This window comes from Jaculus jaculus, chromosome 2 (genome assembly GCF_020740685.1).
Source record: "Jaculus jaculus isolate mJacJac1 chromosome 2, mJacJac1.mat.Y.cur, whole genome shotgun sequence".
In the NCBI taxonomy this organism is placed as follows: Eukaryota; Metazoa; Chordata; class Mammalia; order Rodentia; family Dipodidae; genus Jaculus; species Jaculus jaculus.
In genome coordinates, this window is record NC_059103.1 from 80,475,439 (window position 1) to 80,496,049 (window position 20,611).

Genomic DNA, 20,611 nt, shown 5'->3' on the forward strand with positions numbered 1-20,611 from the left:
AAGGCAATGAGGAAGTCAGGGTTTGGTTGAGGTAGGAAAAGCCTGGGGTGTCTCAACTCCAACCTGGAAAAAGAGCTCATCCACTTATGAGGGCCATAATGGCAGTCAATGTTACCCAGGAACACTTCAAATGCCATAGCAACCATTACATTATTTCTTTGGAGCCAAGTGAAATCAGTTATCTTATATGGGGTAATAATGGAATGTGGCTCAATACCAAAGGGTCTACTGGCAGTTTCCCTTCCTTTAATTATGCAATCAGCTACTTGGTTACTTAAATAATAGACCCTAGGGGCCCCACCAACTGATAGGTGAATCCACCGAATAGGCTCGCCCTTTTGAGCCAACAGGGCAGTGGTCAGGGTCTCCCCAGGGAAAAGGTAGAGGGAAAGAGGGAGATTAGGGTCGAATCATTTGAGATTAGATTTATCTATGGCCTCCTGGACTCTTTGGAGAACTTGTTTCTGCCCAGATGCCAGATGCTAGGGTTACTTGGGACAAAAGATCAAGGCCACTTAATAAGTTGAACAAGCAGGATAATTCCTCAGTTGTTATAGGTATCCAGGGCCTCATCCAGTTAATTTCTCCCAGGAGCTTCTGTAGTTGAGGCAAGGTGTAAGAATCCTGAATATAAAGTTGTGGTTTAACAGGTGAAACTGTATCTAGGGTAAGGATTGAGCCCAAGATCTTAAAGGGAGACACAGTTCTCAGGAGGTATTTAAAGCTGTGAGTATAAAGGATAGTTAGACATTGGTGGGTAAGGTCCTGGAGTGTGGAGGAATCTAGGCACCCAAGAATAATATCATCCATGTAAATATAAAACAGAGTATTGGGGAGATTGATAAGAGAAGAGAAAATGGATGACAGGTAATATTGACAAATGGGTAGGCTATTAGCCATGCCCTGAGGTAAGACAGTCCACTCAAATCTCCTATCTGGAACACAAAAGTTAACAGCGGGTATAGAGAATGAAAATTTTTTCATGTCTCCTGAATGGAGAGGGATAGAGAAGAAGCAATCTTTAATGTCAATGATAGTAATATGGTATATATTAGGAATAGCTGGGATCCATGGGAGTCACCTCTGGGGGGTTCTGAAGGGGATCGTATGTTCATTGATCTTCCTTAAATCATGTAAAAATCTCCAGGACCCATGAGGCTTTTTTATGACAAAGGCAGGAGAGTACCAGGGACTAGTGGAGGGATGGATATGTCTGGACTTCAACTGTTGATCAATAAATATGTGGAAGTGGTGTAACTTAGAACAAGGTAGAGGCCACTGCTCAGCCCATATAGGATATCCTGGTCTCCACTGGATTTTAAATGGGGGGGGGGGATGCTGGGCAGTGGCCCTTAGAATTTGGGGTGTTCATTGGAGTACTTTTGTCTGAGTTGCTGAAAGTAAGGGTCATCTCTATAAATGGGATGGCATTCCCTCCCTTCCTCAAACTGTTATTGATATTCTTCTTCATCTAACAAATCATTATAGAAAGTCTTATGGTCAGTAGTGATGAAAGCCTTGGCATCTCCAAGGACGTTTTGCCCCAGTAAGTTAGCAGTGAGCCCAGTCACCAAAACAGGGCATATTTCTTCCCTGTGCCCACCTGGGTCAGTCCAAGGGAGCCATGTGGCAGTCTCCCAGGAGGTGGACTGCCCGCCAACTCCCAGTAGGGGAGGGCTGGGCACAAGCTGCCAGGAGGGGGGCACTTCCTCCTTTCTCAGGACTGTTTGGTCTGCTCCAGGGTCAATGAGAAGTTTGAATCTTTTATTGCCAATATATAAAATAATTTGGGTATAAGGCCGGGGCCAGAGGGATGGTCCAATGGGCTTTGATGGCCTTGTTCCCTTTTTTAACAGGGGTGGGGGAAGCCCCTGGAGGAGTTCAAAGGCTTTCCCTGTATGTCAAACTTTGACAGATACTCCCTAGCCCAATAAAACCCCTTCTTGCATTTAGGGCAGTGGGTGCGAGGAACATTGGTTGTCCCCCTCCCCAGAGGGCAGGGGAGGCTTTGTCTTGTTGGGGCACTCCTTTTTAAAGTGGCCCTCATCCCCGCACCCTAAACATGTTGATTTTTTAAGATTTTACTGTAATGCACAGATTGTAGAGGCCAAATCTCTCTGTTTATTTTCCTGAAGGGTGGCAGCCATGGCCCTAGCCTGATGGGAGATAGTGCCAACATCCCCACATCCTTGCCAACATTTACTGTCATTTGTTTTCTTGATGGTCGTTATTCTTGCAGGAGAGAGATGGAATCTCACCATAGTTTTAATTTGCATTTCCCTAATGGCCAAGGACAGAACACTTTTTTAGATGTTACATAGCTCATTTTCTTATAATTGGAAGGTTTGATTTCTTATTGTTCTATATTTTGAGTTCATTGTATATTCTGGATATTAATCCTCTGTCAGATATGCAGCTTGAAAAAATTTTCTCCCATTCTGTAGGTTATCTCTTTGCTCTATTCACAGTGTCCTTTGCTGTATGAAAGCTTTGTAATTTCTTGGGGCCCCAGTGGTTGATTAGTGGTTTTACTTCCTGAACAATTGGGGTTATATTCAAAAAGTCATTGCCTGTGCCCATATGTTGAAGGGTTTCCCCTATCTTTTCCTCTAGGAATTTCAGGCTTTCAGGTCTGATATTAAGGTCCCTGATCCACTTTGATTTGATTCTTGTGCATGGAGAAAGAAAAGGATCCATTTTCATCCTTCTACATATAAATATCCAGTTTTCACAGCACCACTTGTTGAAGAGGATATTTATTCTCTAATGAATATTTTTTTTGTCATTTTTGCAAAAATCAGATGGCTATAGCTGTCTGGATTAACATCTGGGTCCTCTATTCTGTCCCGTTGTTCTATGTATGTCTTTGTGTCCAGTAACACGCTGCTTTTTTGTTTGTTTGTTTTGTTTTTGTTTTTGCTGCTGTTGTTGTTTTTGAACTATGGCTTTGTAACATATCTTAAAATTGGATATGGTGTGATACCACCAGCCTTATTATTAGTAGTATTAGTATTAGTATTTTTTGGTTTTTTGAGGTAGGGTCTCACTCTAGTCCAGGCTAGCCTGGAACTAACTATGTAGTCTCAGGGTGGCCTTGAACTCACGGCGATCCACCTACCTCTGCCTCCCAAGGCTGGGATTGAAGGCATGCACCACCATGCCTGGCTCAGCCTTATTTTTGATGCTCAAAATTGTTTTGACCATTTGAAGGGTTTTTTGTGCTTCTAAATGAATTTTACGATTATTTCTTTCTATTTCTGTGAAGAATGCCACTGGAATTTTAACAGGGATTGGATTAAATGTGCAGATTGCTTTTGGCGAGACTGACATTTTCATAATATTGATTCTTTCAGTCCAAGAACATGAGATGTCTTTCCATTTCCCTATGTCTCCTGCAATTTCTCATTTGAGTGTTTTAAAGTTCTCATTGTAGATATCCTTCATTTCTTTGGTTGAGCTTATTCCAAGATTTGGTTGTTTGTTTGCTTGTTTTTGAGGTGATGGTGAATGGAAGAGATTCCCTGAGTTCATCCTCTGCATGTTTGTTGTTAGTGTATAGAAAAGCTACTGATTTTGGTGTGTTTAGTTTTTATCCTAACACATTGTTAAAAGTGTTTATCAGTGCTAACTGTTTGCTGGTAGAGTCTGTTAGGGTCCTTTATATATAGAATCATATCATCTGAAAATCATGATAATTTGATCTCTTACTTTCCAATTTGTATCCTTTTTATAAGTGTCTTTTCCCTTATTGCTATAGCTAAGACTTCCAGTACTATATTAAATTAAAGTGGGGACAGTGAACACCCTTGTCTTGATCCTGAATTTAGTGGAAAAGCTTCATGTTTTTCCTTATTTAGTATTACGTTGGCTATGGATTTTTAATAAATAGCTTTTATTTTTTTGAGATATGTTCCTTCTATTCCCAGTTTCTTTAATACTTTAACCATGAAGGGAATTTGGATTTTGTCAAATGACTTTCCTGCATCTATTGAGATGATCATGTGATTTTTGTCCTTCAGACAATTTATGTGATGTATTACATTTATCAGTTTGCAAATGTTGAACCATCCCTGCATCCCTGGGATAAGGTCAACTTGGTTAGGGTGAATAATCTTTCTGAAATATTCTTCTATTCTGTTTGCCAATTTTTTTTTTTCTGTCTTTGTCTGGTTTGGTATCAGAGTGATGCTGGCTTCATAGGAGGTATTCACTAGTATTCCTTCCTTTTCTATTTTATGAAAAAGTTTGAGAAGCAGTGTTGTTAGTTCTTACATAAAGGTTTGGTAAAATTCACCAGTGAATCCATCTAGGCCTGGACTTTTTTAAGCTGTGAGACTTTTTGTAGTTGCTTGGATCTGCATACTTGCTATAGATCTATTTAATTAGTTTATATCATCTTGACTTAATATTGGTAGGTCATATGAATCACGGTTATACTCCATTTCTTTCAGATTGTCCAACTTAGAGGCATATATATCCTTAAAGTATGTCCTCATGATTTTCTGATTTCTTTGAAATCTGTTGTAATGTGGTCTTTTTCATGTCTAATTTTATTAAATTTTGTCTCTTCTCTCTTTCTTCTGGTCAGATTTGCTTAGGGGTTATCAATCTTGTTTATCCTTTCAAAGAACCAAGTTTTTGTTTCATTGATTCTTTGGATTTTTTTGTTTTTGTTTTATTAATTTCTGCCATAATTTCTATTATTTCTTCCCATATACTGCTTTTTGGTTTGCCTTGTTCTTCTTTCTCCAAGGTCTTAAGATGAAGCATTAAATTGTTTACTTGTGGAGACTCTAATTCCTTAAGATACACACTTAGAACTATAAATTTCCCTCTTAGGACTGCCTTCATTTTGTCTCAAAGGTTTTTCATCCTTTCACTCTAAGACAGTATCTATCTTTTATTGAGAGATGAGTTTCCTGGAGGCAACATATGGTAGGATTCTGCCTTTTAATCCAGTCTGCAAGCCTGTGTCTTTTGGTTGGGGCATTGAGGCCACTGATATTAAGAGTTATTATTAAAAGATATGTATTTATTCTTGCCATTCTTCTTATTTTGTAGTACTTCCTCTTTTCCCTTTACTTACTTGTTTTAGCTATAATTTGAGTGTGGTTTATTTTTTCCTATTTCCTCTTGTGTATGTTTTGTTTTCTCTTCAGCATTAAGAATTTCTTCAAGGGCTGGAGAGATGGCTTAGCGGTTAAGTGCTTGCCTGTGAAGCCTAAGGACCCCGGTTCGAGGCTCGGTTCCCCAGGTCCCACGTTAGCCAGATGTACAAGGGGGCGCACGCGTCTGGAGTTCGTTTGCAGAGGCTGGAAGCCCTGGCATGCCCATTCTCTCTCTCTCCCTCTATCTGTCTTTCTTCTCAAATAAATAAATTAAAAAAAAAAAAAAAAGAATTTCTTCAAGTATTTTCTGTAGAGCTGGTTTAGTTGTCACAAATTCCTTTAGCATGTTTTGTTGCAAAATATCCTTATTTCTCCATCAATTTGGATAGATAGCTTTTCAGGATAAAGTAATCTTGATTGACAGTTGTTATCTTTCAGAACTTGGAAAACATCATTTCAATCCCTTCTGGCTTTTAAAGTTTGTGTTGAGTAATCTGCTGTGATCGTGATGGGCTTGCATTTGTGGGTGACTTGCTGTTTATCTGTTTTCAATATAATTTGTTTGGTTTGCATTTTTAGTATTTTATTTAAAAAAAATATTATTATTTAAAAAAATTATTATTATTACTTTATTTTTTAATTTTATTTATTTATTTGAGAGTGACACAGAGAGAAAGAAGCAGAGAGAGAGAGAGAGGGAGAGAGAGAGAATGGGTGTGCCATGGCTTCCAGCCCCTGCAAACAAACTCCAGACGCATGTGCCCCTTGTGCATCTTGCTAACATGGGTCCTGGGGAATCAAGCCTTGAACTGGGGTCCTTAGACTTCACAGGCAAGCACTTAACTGCTAAGCCATCTCTCCAGACCTATTATTATTATTTTTATACTAATTAGTTTTGTACTAAGTGAATACAGTCAAGTTGGTACCATTGTTATCCTCATCCATGTACTACCCCCTCCCCTTGGCCCCTCCTTGTTGAGGTATATGGGTCATGCATTCTGGAGTTAGCCCACAGTTATGGTAGGAGAAATATCCCTGCATATCATGGCCCAACATGTGGCTCTGACATTCTTTCTGCCCCCTCTTCTGCAAAATTTCCCTGAGCCATGTTGGGTTCATTTTTGGTCTGCTTCAGTGATGAGGTGATGGGGGCCTCTGGGTCTCTAGATATCAGATATGGTAGGAGTTGATTGTTCCCTGTGTCAATCTCCTTAACCCTTGTGCTGATAACTGTTTTACCAAGACAACAGCACCCTTTCTTGTTTTGCCCACTGTTCTTAGTTTCAGTTGGGGCCCTTTTGAGGTATGATGGGCTAGTTCTCTCCTTAGGATCTGTGTCTAATTTTAATTATTACATGGTGAAGAGAGGTTCTTTCCAGGTTTTGTCTGTTTGGTATTCTAAACACATTGGAATTTGTTTCTCAATTTGGGAAAAAATTTTCTTCTATGATATTGTTGAAAATGCCTACTAAGCTTCTTAACTGAAATTCTTCTCCTTCTGCTATACCCTGAATTCTTATGTTTAATCTTTTCATAGAATCCTGGATACCTTGAAATCCCCATTCATACTTACCTATTAGCTTTCCTTTCTCTTTGTTGGGCTGTATTAGGTCTGCCACCTGGTCTTTGAGTTTAGATATTTGGTTCTCTCTTTCATTCATTCTACAGGTGAGACTTTCCATAGAATTTTTGTTGTTGTTGTTGTTGATTTTCCTTTTTTCTTTTCTTTTCTTTTTTTTTTTTTTTTTTCTTTTTTGACTGACTGTATTCTTCAGAGCTAGAATTTCAGCCTGGTTTTTCTTCAGTATTTCTATTTCCTTACTCATGTCTTATATTGTCTTCCTTATTTAATTAAGCTGTTTTTTTGTGTTCTCTTCAGCAGTTTGTTTTCTTGTTTAATTCCTTTGTTTTATTTTTTGATTCTATTGATTTCTTCAAGTATAGATACAATCATTTATTTCTGAAATCTTTGTCAGGCATTTCATCTAAAACAGTCTCATTGGTGATCATTTCTGATGTATTTATAATTTTTGGTGGGATTGTATTGTCTTGATTCTTTGTATTTCTTGTATTATATTGTAATGATTGCATTCTGAATTGATTTGATGCTTGGGTTTTCTATGTATCTGCAGTGTGGCAGATAATGACAAAAATGTGGCACTCTACCTTTATGTACTTTCAGAATATGAGTTTAAGATGCTAGGTGTTGCTCTTCTACCCCAATCCAACCACAGAAGTAATGCTATGTGTTGAGTTTACTTGCTAAGCAAGTATTCTATTGGACTGGGTGGAACAATTTCCTGGCAAGTTCTAAATTTGAACTGAGCAATATACACATTCAATAAAAACCTGCAAAGAGTATGCAATGGTGTGGATGAAAACAAACAGACAATCTTATAAAGCTAAAATTTCTAAGGGGGTGTGTTGCTTTATACCCTTAATCTTGTCAGCTGGGAGGCAGAAATTTCTGTTCTGAATTGGATTCCAGGTCAGTCTAGATCAGAATGTAGCCCTACCCCCAATAATGACAGAAGCAAAAGACAAAGGCCCTATAAATCTGAATGCATCAAAGGCAATAATATTCAATCCTCAAATGCAGCTTATTTGAAAATGGTAAAGCCAACCATGAATATGTAACCCATAACCTGCCTTGACATGGAAAGTGAGATTAGCTCTTCCAATGCAGATATATAGATATATAGATACAGATATAGATATAGATTATGATATAGATATAGATATCAATAGAGATAGAGATAGAGATAGAGATAGAGATAGAGATAGAGATAGATATAGATAGATATAGATAGATATAGATATAGATATAGATTAGATATACATATATAGATATAGATAGTAAGTTGGCTTTGGGGGTGGCTTTTAAAATCACCAATGCTGAGCACCCACCTCAGTCCCTCTGTTTTGCTGTGGAGCTGGATTTCTGATCAGCTGTGCTGGATGGCCAGCCACCTGGGGGTGAATGCCAGAGGATCGAGTTTCTGATGGTTGGGGGATGGGAATGTGCAGAAAGCCTGGAGTTGCTCACACTGTCCCACATGTATCCCTTTCAGTAGCTCCCTAGTTAATCTTATCTACCTTTCCTACAGATTTCTTGACTTTGCAAGGAGGCAGATGAGTTTGGAAAATCCCCGTGTTTTGTTTCTACTGCAGCCGCCACTTGGCAGCCAGTGGGGGGGCAGTGCTGGGTGGGTGTGCGGATCATGCAGATTAGCAGACATCAAGTACCTCAGTGGGATACTGGCTGTTTTCCTCCTTTCTGGTGGATCTTGGTCTCTCCTGGTTTTCCTCTGTGTCTAAGAATAACCTATGCTCCTTTACTTTTCAGAAGAAGAGTGTACTTTGCTGTGGTTTTGCTTAAATCCTTTCCTAGGATCATTTGGAATGGCTCCTATGCCACCATCTTACCTGGAATTCCTTCTTAAATTTTCTTACTGGGATTTCTGTTTGAAAGCCAAAAGGATATTTCAGTTGTACTAGGAAGCACCTGAAAATTTGTGAAGGAGACTTGTCACTCCATTGATGATCTTGGCAGCCACACACAAAATGGAAAAGGGAAATAAATCAAAATCACCACAGGATATAGGACCAGAATCCAGGTGCCCCTGTAACCATTCAGTTAGTGGGCAGAGTCTCCCAATATGATTAGAATTGAGATACATTTTGAAAGTGTGGAAATCAGAGTAAGTTCCAGGAGGGACTGCACCAACGTTAATCACCTGACATTCTTCACACTGTGTGTCTTGCATTACTCTATTGACAGTTTTGATCCATGATATTTTATCTACTAAGGCAAACCTTACAAGTCTTTCTTTCTTCCTCTGAGTGAAACTCATCAGCTTTTCCCCATAGACATTTTTTTTTCAATGTCAAAGTTCCGAATTTAATAAAGTTTTCAACATTAGATGAGCATTGTTTCACTTATAAGGCTGACTTTAAAGAGATCTGAAAGTGAAATGTAAAATTATTGCTTCCATGGTTAAGTTGGCACAGTCTATACAAGACAGAATTTGGACAAAAACAAACTGCACACAGCAGTTACACATCCCATCTCATATTTCACACACATCAAGATACTTAAATTCTGTATATGTTAAAATATTTCCAGAGGATATTACTGTGTTTAACTGCAACGACATTGTTTTGCAGTACAATAAACGCTTAAAAAAAAAAACCCTTCATGTGATGTTCCACAGGTATATTATTTTGTCCAATAGTACAAAAAAAGTTCACAATGTAAAGCCAAGAGTATTGACGTTCATTATTTAAAAAAGAAAACAAGACCCTGCTATGTTAATTTTACAATCCCTAGAACTGTAAAATAGCTATTTTTTCTTTTAGTTTATAGAACTAAGGGAAGCATTTTAAAAGTCAAAGTATCCATGCTGCGTTTGACAGGGTAGAAGCAACAAATACTGAGGTGCATCTACTTACGAATTATATTCAATTTGTAAGAAGAAATAGTATCCCAGAGTTCATTAATATTAAAGAAATATTTGGGGCTGGAGAGATGGCTTTGGGGCTGGAGAGATGGCTTAGCGGTTAAAGCGCTTGCCTGTGAAGCCTAAGGACCCCGGTTCGAGGCTCGGTTCCCCAGGTCCCACGTTAGCCAGATGCACAAGGGGGCGAACGCGTCTGGAGTTCGTTTGCAGAGGCTGGAAGCCCTGGCACACCCATTCTCTCTCTCTCCCTCCCTCTATCTGTCTTTCTCTCTGTGTCTGTCACTCTCAAATAAATAAATAAATAAAATTTTAAAGAAAAAAAAAAAAGAAATATTTGAATAGCTTCCAACTCACAGCCCAAAAAGAAACACCACTTTTAGGTTTTTGTTCAAACCATTGAAATTTTAAGTTCAAAATTCAGGAGCTGCCTTAGTACTATGAAAGGCAGTTCAATCATCTCATTTGTTTATGCTCCAGTTTAGCACATTTATATGTGACAAATGATCAACATACTCCATATATAATAAGGTATTAAATACCCAATAAAATAATAAACCAAAACCAAGTCATTTAGTGAACATCTAAAGTTAGAAACAAGTTACACCCCTGATATGTTTAAGTAGAGACATAAAGCCTAGGTGGAGCCAAACAAAAGTTTCAAAAAATACTAACAGTCTTTTCAGTAATTAGGATGTCTTTAAACACGCCAGAAACTCTGGTAATCACTGTTACTATGAAGCCCGCAGAAGTATGTATACAGTTTTTCGGTTTACAAATCAAAATTGCGATATTAACACCTTCCTCTTCTAAAGCCACATGGCCAACATGGATAACATGTCAGAAACATATATGCCTGCGTTGCTATAATGTTCTGCCCTAGCTGGATCACCCAAGTAAGATAAGAGGGAGACATGACCTAGTTGCCTCACTCTAATCATGGTGTTCATATTACTAGCACAAACTCTAGAAGACATGGTCCTGAAGGGCATGTACACACATATGTTCACTTTTTACTGTGTGCATTAAAAAAATTGTGCTTTTCACAGATCTGATGTAAATTTTGACATAAAACATTTTATTTCTTCAGAAGGAAAAATAAAGACTATGAGGAGAGGCACATCAAGAATCAAGCTGTAAGGTTAACAATACACATATAACTAGCCAAAAGATCTTTTTAATTTAAAGGGTACTGTTGTCACAGGCCTGATATTTATACAGACACATACATATAAACAAAGCCTCTTCCTAAAAGCTGTATTATTCCACAACAGATTTTCACAGAAACCAGCATATATATCAATGTCTTAAACAATTTGGTCAGTTATCCTTTGCATACGCATTTAGAATGTAAAGTACACTGTTACCATGACATCCCAAACTGTACATTTAGGGAAATGTGCTTAAAAATGGTTCAGTGATTTGCACAATAAGAGGACTATTTACAAAGGTAGCTATGTACGGTAGCAATAAATAATCCTGCCATCCAGAGAGATAATAATGCTCATGCCCACACCGAGATGGTTGCATGCTATTAAAATATGTACAGAGTTCTTCATAGCTCATCCACGAACAGTCACAGTGCATGCCCTTCGGTTTCCTCCGTATTCCCTTCAGTCCTGCTTCTGAGGGATGCATCCTTCCATCTCTACAACTTCAGGCCACCCTTCGTATTTGTTTGTGTCCTTATTGTTCTTTATGTGCTGTTCAAAAGGGCTTTTTGTCTTGATGCCTTTCCCACCACAGAAGACCTAGTTGTCTCTAAAACCAAGACTGGTAATAGATGTGCTCCCCAATTCAGCAATGAGCCGCCGCGCCTCCTCACTGAGTTTGGTTGCTCCATCATCGTATGTTGCCATTAAGACTATTGTTCCATCTGGAATGGCTTTCAGAAACTCAATAAATGGTGCCACATCTCCTCCCCACATGTCAAAATACTTCGTGTCTAATACTTCTCCTGTTTTTCCATTTGCCAAAGCAACATTAATCCCTCTTCCAACATTATTCTTAACACCACTCATCAAAACATTGTCTTCCAGGCAGATTTTGGGTCCCACCACATTGGCTGCTCCACTTGCCATTTTAAAAGCAAAATGCTTCTCGGGACAAGCTTTAGAGATGCCACATTTGTACCTGGGAGGCTTTGTAGAATGTGAGGCGGAGTCCAGCGCTGATCTTGCTGCTACCCTCATGTTTGGGTTTCAGTCTATGACACTTTTCATAAGTAATCTCCGGCCTCCCGCCCGCCTCGGCCGCTCTGCCGTCAGTCCCGCGGGAGGCCGACCGAGCGGCCGCCGCCTCCTCCTCCAGCTCGCACCTCGGCTTCCTCCCGGGCTCCTCCGGCTTCCCCTCGCCTCGGGCCTCCTCCCACACGCTTCCCGCCGCGCCCAATCCCCATAGACATTTTTTTTTTTAATTTAATTTATTAGTTTTCTTTTCAGTAAATACAGGCAGTTTGGTACCATTATTTAGGCTCATCTGTGATCTACCCCCTCCCATTAGACCCTCCTTATTATTGAAAATGGGTCGTGCATTGTGGAGTTAGCCCCCAGTTATTGGTATGATAAATGTCTCTGAAAATCATGACCCAACATGTAACTCTGACATTCTTTCCGCCCCCTCTTCCGCAAGATTTCCCTGAGCCATGTTGGGTTCATTTTTGGTCTGCTTCAGTGCTGAGGTGTTGGGGGCCTCTGAGGCTCTGGCTCTCTGATTTGGTAGGAGTTTTTAATGGTTACCTTCTCATTGCTGGGACAAAACATCCAAAATAGAACCAACTGATGGGATAAAGGGTTATTTTGGCTTGCAGTCTTGAGATGACGTTTCAGTTTGTTCTGAAAAACATGGCAGGGCAGAGAATGTGCATCACATCTTACCAATCAGCTGGTAGCTAGCTCTGAACACCTAGTGGACTGAACTAATTAACCTCCAACAAGACTCCACCTTGCAAAGGTTCTACAACTTTCCCAAATTGCCACCAGTTGGGGACCAAGTACTCAAGATATATGAAGCTTTAGGGGACATTTCATTCAAACCACTGCCACAGCATTTGAAGATAATAATTTTAAAGCCGGTAGTTCATAGACTTGGATATTATAAAAGGTAACAATCTAATGAGGGCATGAAGTTAAACTAACATTTTAAGCAATAAAGAATGATACTGTTTTCAAAAGACTGCAAACCAAATATTTCAAGCAAATTGGTAACAGTGGGAAACAAAAATATAAACCACTGTTTTATATACTGTGTGTTCTTGGGGAGAAAAACACTCTCTGTATGAGATTTTCCTCAAATGAAAACAGTTGCTCTTCTAATCATGTCTAAAAAAAAAAAAAAAAAAAACATTTTTATAGTTACTTTACCAGTCAAAGAAGTATACAATTAAGTGAGTACTTGATATGTTACAGTAGACATTATACTAAAATTGTTTGCACTAATATTTTTCCAATTACTGCATTATGAGTGAATTACTGGTACATATATATAACTCCTCATAAAGTCTAATGTCCACACTCATTCTCCTAAAACATGTTGGGTTTTATCTTCTGCCTTATAATGTTATGTAAAGGCAAGAAATGGCATTTCAAAAACCCATCTCAAAATCCTTTATAATACCAGTTATTCCAAGAGATCTCAGTTTTTTTTGTGTGCATTGGCCTCACAGGCAGAAAAGTGACCATAGCTGCTTTGCCTTTCAGCTTGGATGCTGGAATCCTGTGACAGGTCTCAATGGATCACTGACTGACAAGAAACTGGAAAATAACATGCGGGGTGTGGTTCTGCGTGTGGTGACTGTGCTGGTAAGTTTTATCTGAGCCCTGCTGTTTGGGCCTATGGAGTCTCATTTGTCTTTCTTTTTTTCTTTCTTTCTTTTCTCTCTCTTTCTTTCTTTCCTTCTTTCTTTCTTTCTTTCTTTCTTTCTTTCTTTCTTTTTTTGTTTTATTAACCTATGCTATAATCTAAAAAAAGGTTTTTAAGAATAAATCCTTGGGCCTGGAGAGATGGCTTAGCGGTTAAGCACTTGCCTGTGAAGCCTAAGGACCCAGGTTCGAGGCTCGATTCCCCAGGACCTACGTTAGCCAGATGCAAAAGGGGGCACATGCATCTGGAGTTCGTTTGCAGCTGCTAGAGGCCCTGGCGTGCCCACTCTCTCTATCTGCCCCTTTCTCTCTCTGTCTGTCACTCTCAAATAAATAAATTAAAATAAACAATTTTTTTTAAAAAGAATAAATCCTGGCTATTATTTCTAGGATCATCTTAGTCATATTTTCTAGTCTTCAATTTATATGACAATATAAAATTCTGTGGGCTTTTCTTTCCATTCCACTTATTTGTAGTATTATCCCTATTTTCCCAAATTTCTATGGTTTTCTACACATGTTAAAAGGTTGTCCCTAAGGGCTATCTCTCTGGGTCTATGGTGTGCATAAATGAAGATTATTGTGGCTCAGGTAATGGTAAAATATTCACAGACTAAACCAGTTATTTTCTAATAAGGGCTTCCTTCAAAGATAAGGTGGATTTCCAGTTTAGTACATATTTATTGAGTATCCACCATATTCCATGTTCATTGCTACTAACTGAAGATACTAGCAGATGAGTTAAATAAATAAGAATTTGTCATTAAGGGTCCCATCAGGTAGTGATTATTCTGTGAATGGGATTTTCTGAGTGGGTTACTCATTGGAAATATCACTTACAAACTCATTTACTTATTAGAAAATCAAAAAAGGTAAGTATTCTTTTTCTATTCTCTTATTTTACTTTAATAGGTATTCTAATTATATTCTTATGCAATAAATACATGGCCACTATCTAAATAACCATAACAGCTGAAGATATGCACTCTGCTTTGTAAGTCAATATAACATTTTCTACCTTGTGTTACTTTATGGTAGGCTTCAAATATTAAGTCTCTACAATTAGTAACTTCAGTTTACTTTTAAAAGGCCAATTGGTTCAATTTGAAAAGTATCACCAGTAGTCTAAATTTAGTGCAGACTTACTAAATGACAGAGGCAGTCTGGTTGATATCTTGATGGTAATTGGATGTTCATCCAAATTCAGCACCAAATGATCCTCAGTGTACATTGTTAATATAGTTTAAACAGATGTAAGCATAGCCATCACCTAGAGAATCACATGTGAAGAATTTCTGTAGAAGCTAATCCAAGTGAGTAGCCTTCCCCTGTACTGAATGCCTGTAACGTTCTAGTTTTATTTATTTATTTATTTATGTTTTTTTTATTTGAAAGTGACTGACAGAGAAAGAGGCAGAGAAAGAGAGAGAGAAAGAATGGGCACGCCAGGGCCTCCAGCCACTGCAAACGAACTCTAGATGTGTGTGCTCCCTTGTGCATCTGGCTAATGTGGGTCCTGGGGAATCGAGCCTCGAACTGGGGTCCTTAGGCTTCACAGGCAATCGCTTAACCGCTAAGACATCTCTCCAGCCCTAGTTCTAGTTTTAATAAGAATTTCATTTGTTGATAATTTTTTCATGATATTGTACAATGTAAATGTGAACTGACTTATGTATACACCTAGATATAAATTTTAACTTCTTTGCTGATATTGGAAAAGGTAGAATTTGTATAAAAAATGACTAACAGCTTTTTTCCAGTGATTATCATGAACACACTAATAACAGCTGCCATCAAAGATAAGAGCTTTGTTATATTCTGAGAAAGGAAACAAAGTTTAAGGCAAATGAGTTGTTAAGCAAATATTCATATATTACTTAGCATGCAATACACTTGCTAATGGGCATGCTATACATAATATATAGACCATAACCTTGGGTTATACATAGAATTTGCTAGGAAGATGATATGCATAGATGAGGGCTCTAAGATTTATTAAGTATTTATTATGTGTCAGGCCCTTTACATAAATTATTTTATTCATTTATCACCGTGCTCATAATAAATATTAACTATCCTTCCCCCTACACATATGAACAAATAAACCAAATCATCCAAATGTTAAAAAATATAAGATTGTATGGATAGGAAGAACAAAGTTGAGGTTCAAAGGCAGAAAGTCTTAACTCCAGATTTTTAACTACTTCTGCCTAACATAGATTTTCCTCTCTGCATTCCTACTGTGATACGAATGAGAATTGCAGCATGTATGACATTTTGTTATATTTAAGAATTGTAAATATTTAAATCTGAATAAGATGGAGTGCATTTTACTGGAAAAGCTTCATAGGGACAATTATTTTAAACTCATTTCCATGCTGAATAAAATGGTTGCTGTTTTGTTCCTGAAATGATAGTGCTTCACAAGGAGTTAATGCTTGTCCATTTCCCATAAGTTCAGCCTGCACAGATCTTCCCCCTCCTCAATTTGTGCATGTGGATTTATTTTATTTTATTTTAATTTTGTATTGATAATGTCCATAGTTTTAAATGATATCCCATGGTTATTCTCTCCTTCCCCCACTTTCCCCTTTGAAACTCCACTCTCTGTCATATACCTTACCCCCTCTCAATCAGTCTATCTTTTATTTTGATGCCATGATCTTTATTTCCCATTATGGTGGTCTTGTGTAGGTAGTGTCAGGCACTGTGAGAATATGGATATCCAGGCCATTTTGTGTCTGAAGGAGCACATTGTCCTACCCTTCCTTTGGCTCTTACATTCTTTCCTCCACCTCTTCCACAATGGACCCAAAGGTATGATAGAGATATTTTAGAGCAGAGGTCACCTATCCTTTCTTCTCAGCACCATGGTGCCTTCTGAGTCATCCCAAGGTCACTACTATCTGAAAAGAGAAGCTTCTCTAACCAATAGTGAGAGTAGCATTAATATATGGACAGTTTGGTGAGCATACTATATACATTTAGCAAGAAAGCAGCAGACATTACACCCCTAGGACTCATGACTATCCCTGTTGTAGGTTTTCAATGTCAGGGATGTATTTCCTCCCATGGAGTGGGCTTCCAGTCAAATTAGATGGCTGTTGGTTTCCCGCATAACAGACATGCCACTATTATGCCCTTTGGCTCATTTGGCCTGGCTATCCAAATATAAGACTTGCAGTATCCACTGTTGAGTATATTCACTGGTGAATTCTCTCCCTCCCATTGAACTCTATGCAGCATGACTTCTTCCAGCTTTCTGCCAGTTGGTCTACATGGAGAAGGTTTTCAGCTCAGCTCCAGCAGGATTTCTCAGTGGCCTTGCAGCCAAGTATGTGGAGTCTTCAGCAATAGGGTCTTACCATCTATTTCTTGTGGGAAACCAAGGGCCTTGGCAGTGGCCTGTAATGTTTGGGGGGCATCAGGGACCTCCCTGGCCAACAAGTCACTGGAAGATATCCCATCCCTGGCACTGAAAATTTTCTAGTAACCCCCTGTGGCTCCTGACTGGTTAGTGAGTAGAGGAAGAAAATAGTTCGTTTCTCTCTTCACAATGATCTTTCAGTTGTGTATCCAGTTCAGTGAAAGGTTTTTACATTTATTCATTTATTATTTATTTTGAGAGAGAGAGAGAGAGAGAATAGGAGTGCCAGGGCCTTCACCTGTTGTGAAAGAACTCCAGATGCATACACCCCCTTATGGCTCTGTGTATCTGGCTTACATGGAAGATTCAAACATGAGTTCTTAGGATTCACAGGCAAGCAACCTTAACCACTAAGCCATCTCTCCAGCACAGTTGTTACATGTATTGTGTCTGGTACCCATAATCTATTACATGTGCAATGATTCTGTATGCTTCTGGAGTCCTTTATGGGAATGAAAATTGATACTATCTATTGTAGTCAGGTCTGTATTGCTGGCAGACATCAATTGACCAAGAGAAGCTTGTGGGAAAAAAAAAGGTTATTTTGGCTTACAGACTTGAGGGGAAGCTTCATGATGGCAGGAGAAAATGATGGTATGAACAGAGGGTGGACAACACCTCCTGGCCAACATCAGGTGGACAGCAGGAACAGGAGAGTTTGCCAAACACTGGCAAAGAGACACTGGCTATAATACCCATAAATCTGCTCCAACAATACACTGCCCCCAGGAGGTATTAATTCCCAAATCTTCATCAGCTGGGAACTTAGCATTTGGAATATTAAGTTTGTGATAGGCACCTGAATCAAGCCTTCACACTATCCTTATTTATTACCTGCATGCATCTTTCTTGGTATTACTATTATGTGGCCTTTCAAAGTTTTCTTTATCCAAATTGAGAATGACAGTTCCCTTAGCCCACCCAGTAACTCCAAAATCTTATGCATCACCCCATTTACTGTAGTAGTCACTTTTTCATTGCTGAGAAAAAAAAAAAAAAAAAAAACCTCACTAAAAGCAACTTAATGACCAAAAAAGCATTATTTTGGCTTTCAGTCCCAGAAGGATATATTCCATCAAGGGGGGGAAGGGGAGCATGGAAGGCCAGCAGGTCAGGTTTTATCCAGGAAGTAGTGAGGACAAACAGAAAGTGGGACTGGGCTATACAGCCTCAACCTCCTCACCTCCATAACCTACATCCTCTAGCAAGGTTACACCTCTTAACCACCCCACAACTTCCCCATACAGTGTCACAAAGTAGGCACTAAGTGTTCAATCACATGAGGCTATGAGGAACAATTTATATTTAACCCACAACCTTCCATTCCTGATCTTCATTGGCTTATAGGCCATCTCATGATGCAAAATGCATTCAATTCAACTTCAAAAGTCCCCAAAGTCTTTAACAGTTAGAACAGCTAAACAGGCCAAAGTACACATTCTAAAAACAAATTATATTCTTCCAACATATAATGACACAGAGAAAGCATTCCCATTCCAAGAGGAAAGAATGGGGCTATAGCAAAGAAATAGTAGACCAGAGCAAGACTGAAACTCAGCAAGGAAAACATCAAGTCCTGTAGCTCTTTGTCTGACATCTGGAACTCATGAAGAAATTGCCTATTATCCAGGAGGCTTGGGTAGACTACCCCCCGCCAGCTCCACCACCTGTACTACATATAGCCTCCTTCTTTGCCCATCTCCATTCAAAGTTTATAACTTTCTTGGCAGACAGAGCATGGCCTTGGTCTCTCCAACATCCTGGGTCTTTATTCCAAATTAGGATTTATCTTAAAGTTTCATACAGTGACATCTCAAGATAGTCTTCTAGGATTTCAATGCTGTCCTATACTATATGGCCTCAGCAGCTGTCTGAAACCACAGAGAAAAGCTCCACAGCCCTCAGTGTTGCAAGTACCAAATGGACAATGCTGCCAACTCAAGATGAAGCATGGACCATAGTTATGGCAGCCTCTGCATGCTGACTTTGGAGGCCATTGAACTCCCACAGAATTTTGCCTTCAAGCCTTTTCTTTTCAAAAGATTTGTATTCTCACCAGACATGTTCATACATGCCTTTTATCCTAACACTTGGGAGGCAGAAGTAGGAGGATAACTGTGAGTTCAAGTCCACCCTGAGACTACATAGTTAATTCCAGGTCATCCTGGGTTAGAACAAAACTCTACCTCGAAAAACAACAACAACAAAAAAATTGTATTCTCATAATCCACAACCATCAATGGATTGAGTTTTTTCCTCAGTAACTTTGGTACAAAAATAAAATAAAGAGGACCACAGCCGAAATCTCAATTAGAGCAGAATTAAATTGGAACAGAGCATACTCCAGTCTCATTACTTCTGCTTTCCAGATCTTTCCATTTTATCCATTCAGAAATTCAACCAGAAGTCAGAAAGCAAGCATGCCTAAGTAATGCAGACTCTCTTTAGTCTTCTAGAACATATTTGGCAATGAGGCCTTTGCTACAGTGAGTCTTGAGGCAAGATGGGTAATCACCCACATCAGCACCTTCATCAATTTGTCAGAATATCATTGTGGTGATTTGATTCAGATGTCCCCTTAGACTTTGGCTTTCTGAATGCTGGGTCCCCAGCTGACATCAATTTGGAAATTAAAGTCTCCTGGAGGCAGTGTATTATTGGGGGTGGTGTTATGGGATTATAACCAGGTTCTACTTGCTGGTGTTTGGCAGACTCTCATGTTACTGTTCATTTGATGTTGGTGAGGAGGTGATGTCCACCCTCTGCTCATGCCATCATTTTTCTCTGTCATCACAGAGCTTCTTCTTAAGTCTGTAAGCCAAAATAAACACTTTCTTCCCACAAACTGCTCTTGGTTGGGTGTTTTCTGCCAGGAGTATGAACCTGACTCTTACAATCATTATCTATGAACTTACTTAATCCTCATAGATCCTCAGAAGAGATACACTAGTATTAGAAACAGGTGCATGAGACTTATATAAATTTCAATGTCCATGTAGCTAACAACAAGCTTCCAACTCAAAGAAACCAACTCCAGAGAAGTTCTTAGACACTCTGTATTCTAACTTCAAATTAACTTGTTTCTGTTAGATCAAATATGTTGTAATGATGATTATCTAATATCTGTGCTTATTGGATTGATGAGAGAAGTATATGAGTAACGTCATATATAGATTACTTTGTCTTTTACCATACTGAAGCCCATAGAAATGTTGCTTAGAAAAGAGTGAGAATAAAAATCACACCTTATAGCTGTTTGTCTCTACTAGCCTCTTTGTTTCCATAGTTGACCAGTTGAGATCTAATTCTTAAATGGATCAAGTGTTTTGTCAAAAGCACTAATGAATATTATTTTGCCCTTTTACTTCCTGTGTTATATTAGTGTAGATGGCTATAAATGACCAATTATGTGATTCAATTATTATTATTGTAATGTGCAAAGGCACTACTGAGAAAAATCACTGAATTATATATATAATTTTAACTTATAAAAATAAAATGAAAAGTAGTTATCTGTAAATGAGAAGAAAGACATGAGAGTCTATGCTTAAAACAGATATGTGATATCTCTAATGAAGTAGGCATTCACTCAAAAATTCATTAGAGAAAAATTTCTCAAGAACCTTCTACATTTCTAGGGTACATACAATATACACCTTGCTTCAGGAAATTTCATCTAGCAGGACATGGTCTAAAGCTTTCAAAATGTCCTTGAAAAAAACACACAGCACAGTTGCCCTACATTAAACATACAGTGGG

General features: G+C 38.7%; 1 protein-coding gene and 1 pseudogene across 2 annotated transcripts in view; one reads left to right on the forward strand and one right to left on the reverse strand.

Annotated features, from left to right (window-relative positions):
- The window catches only part of Grid2 (glutamate ionotropic receptor delta type subunit 2), a 1,510,676-nt gene that overhangs the window by 1,065,587 nt on the left and 424,478 nt on the right, over window positions 1–20,611 (forward strand). For both annotated transcript variants that reach the window (XM_045143055.1, XM_045143054.1), the window contains exon 9: window positions 13,264–13,365. In XM_045143055.1, coding sequence (XP_044998990.1) covers window positions 13,264–13,365 — 102 coding nt within the window. The remainder of the gene's footprint in view (window positions 1–13,263; window positions 13,366–20,611) is intronic.
- Window positions 10,623–11,963, reverse strand: LOC105944012 (annotated as a pseudogene).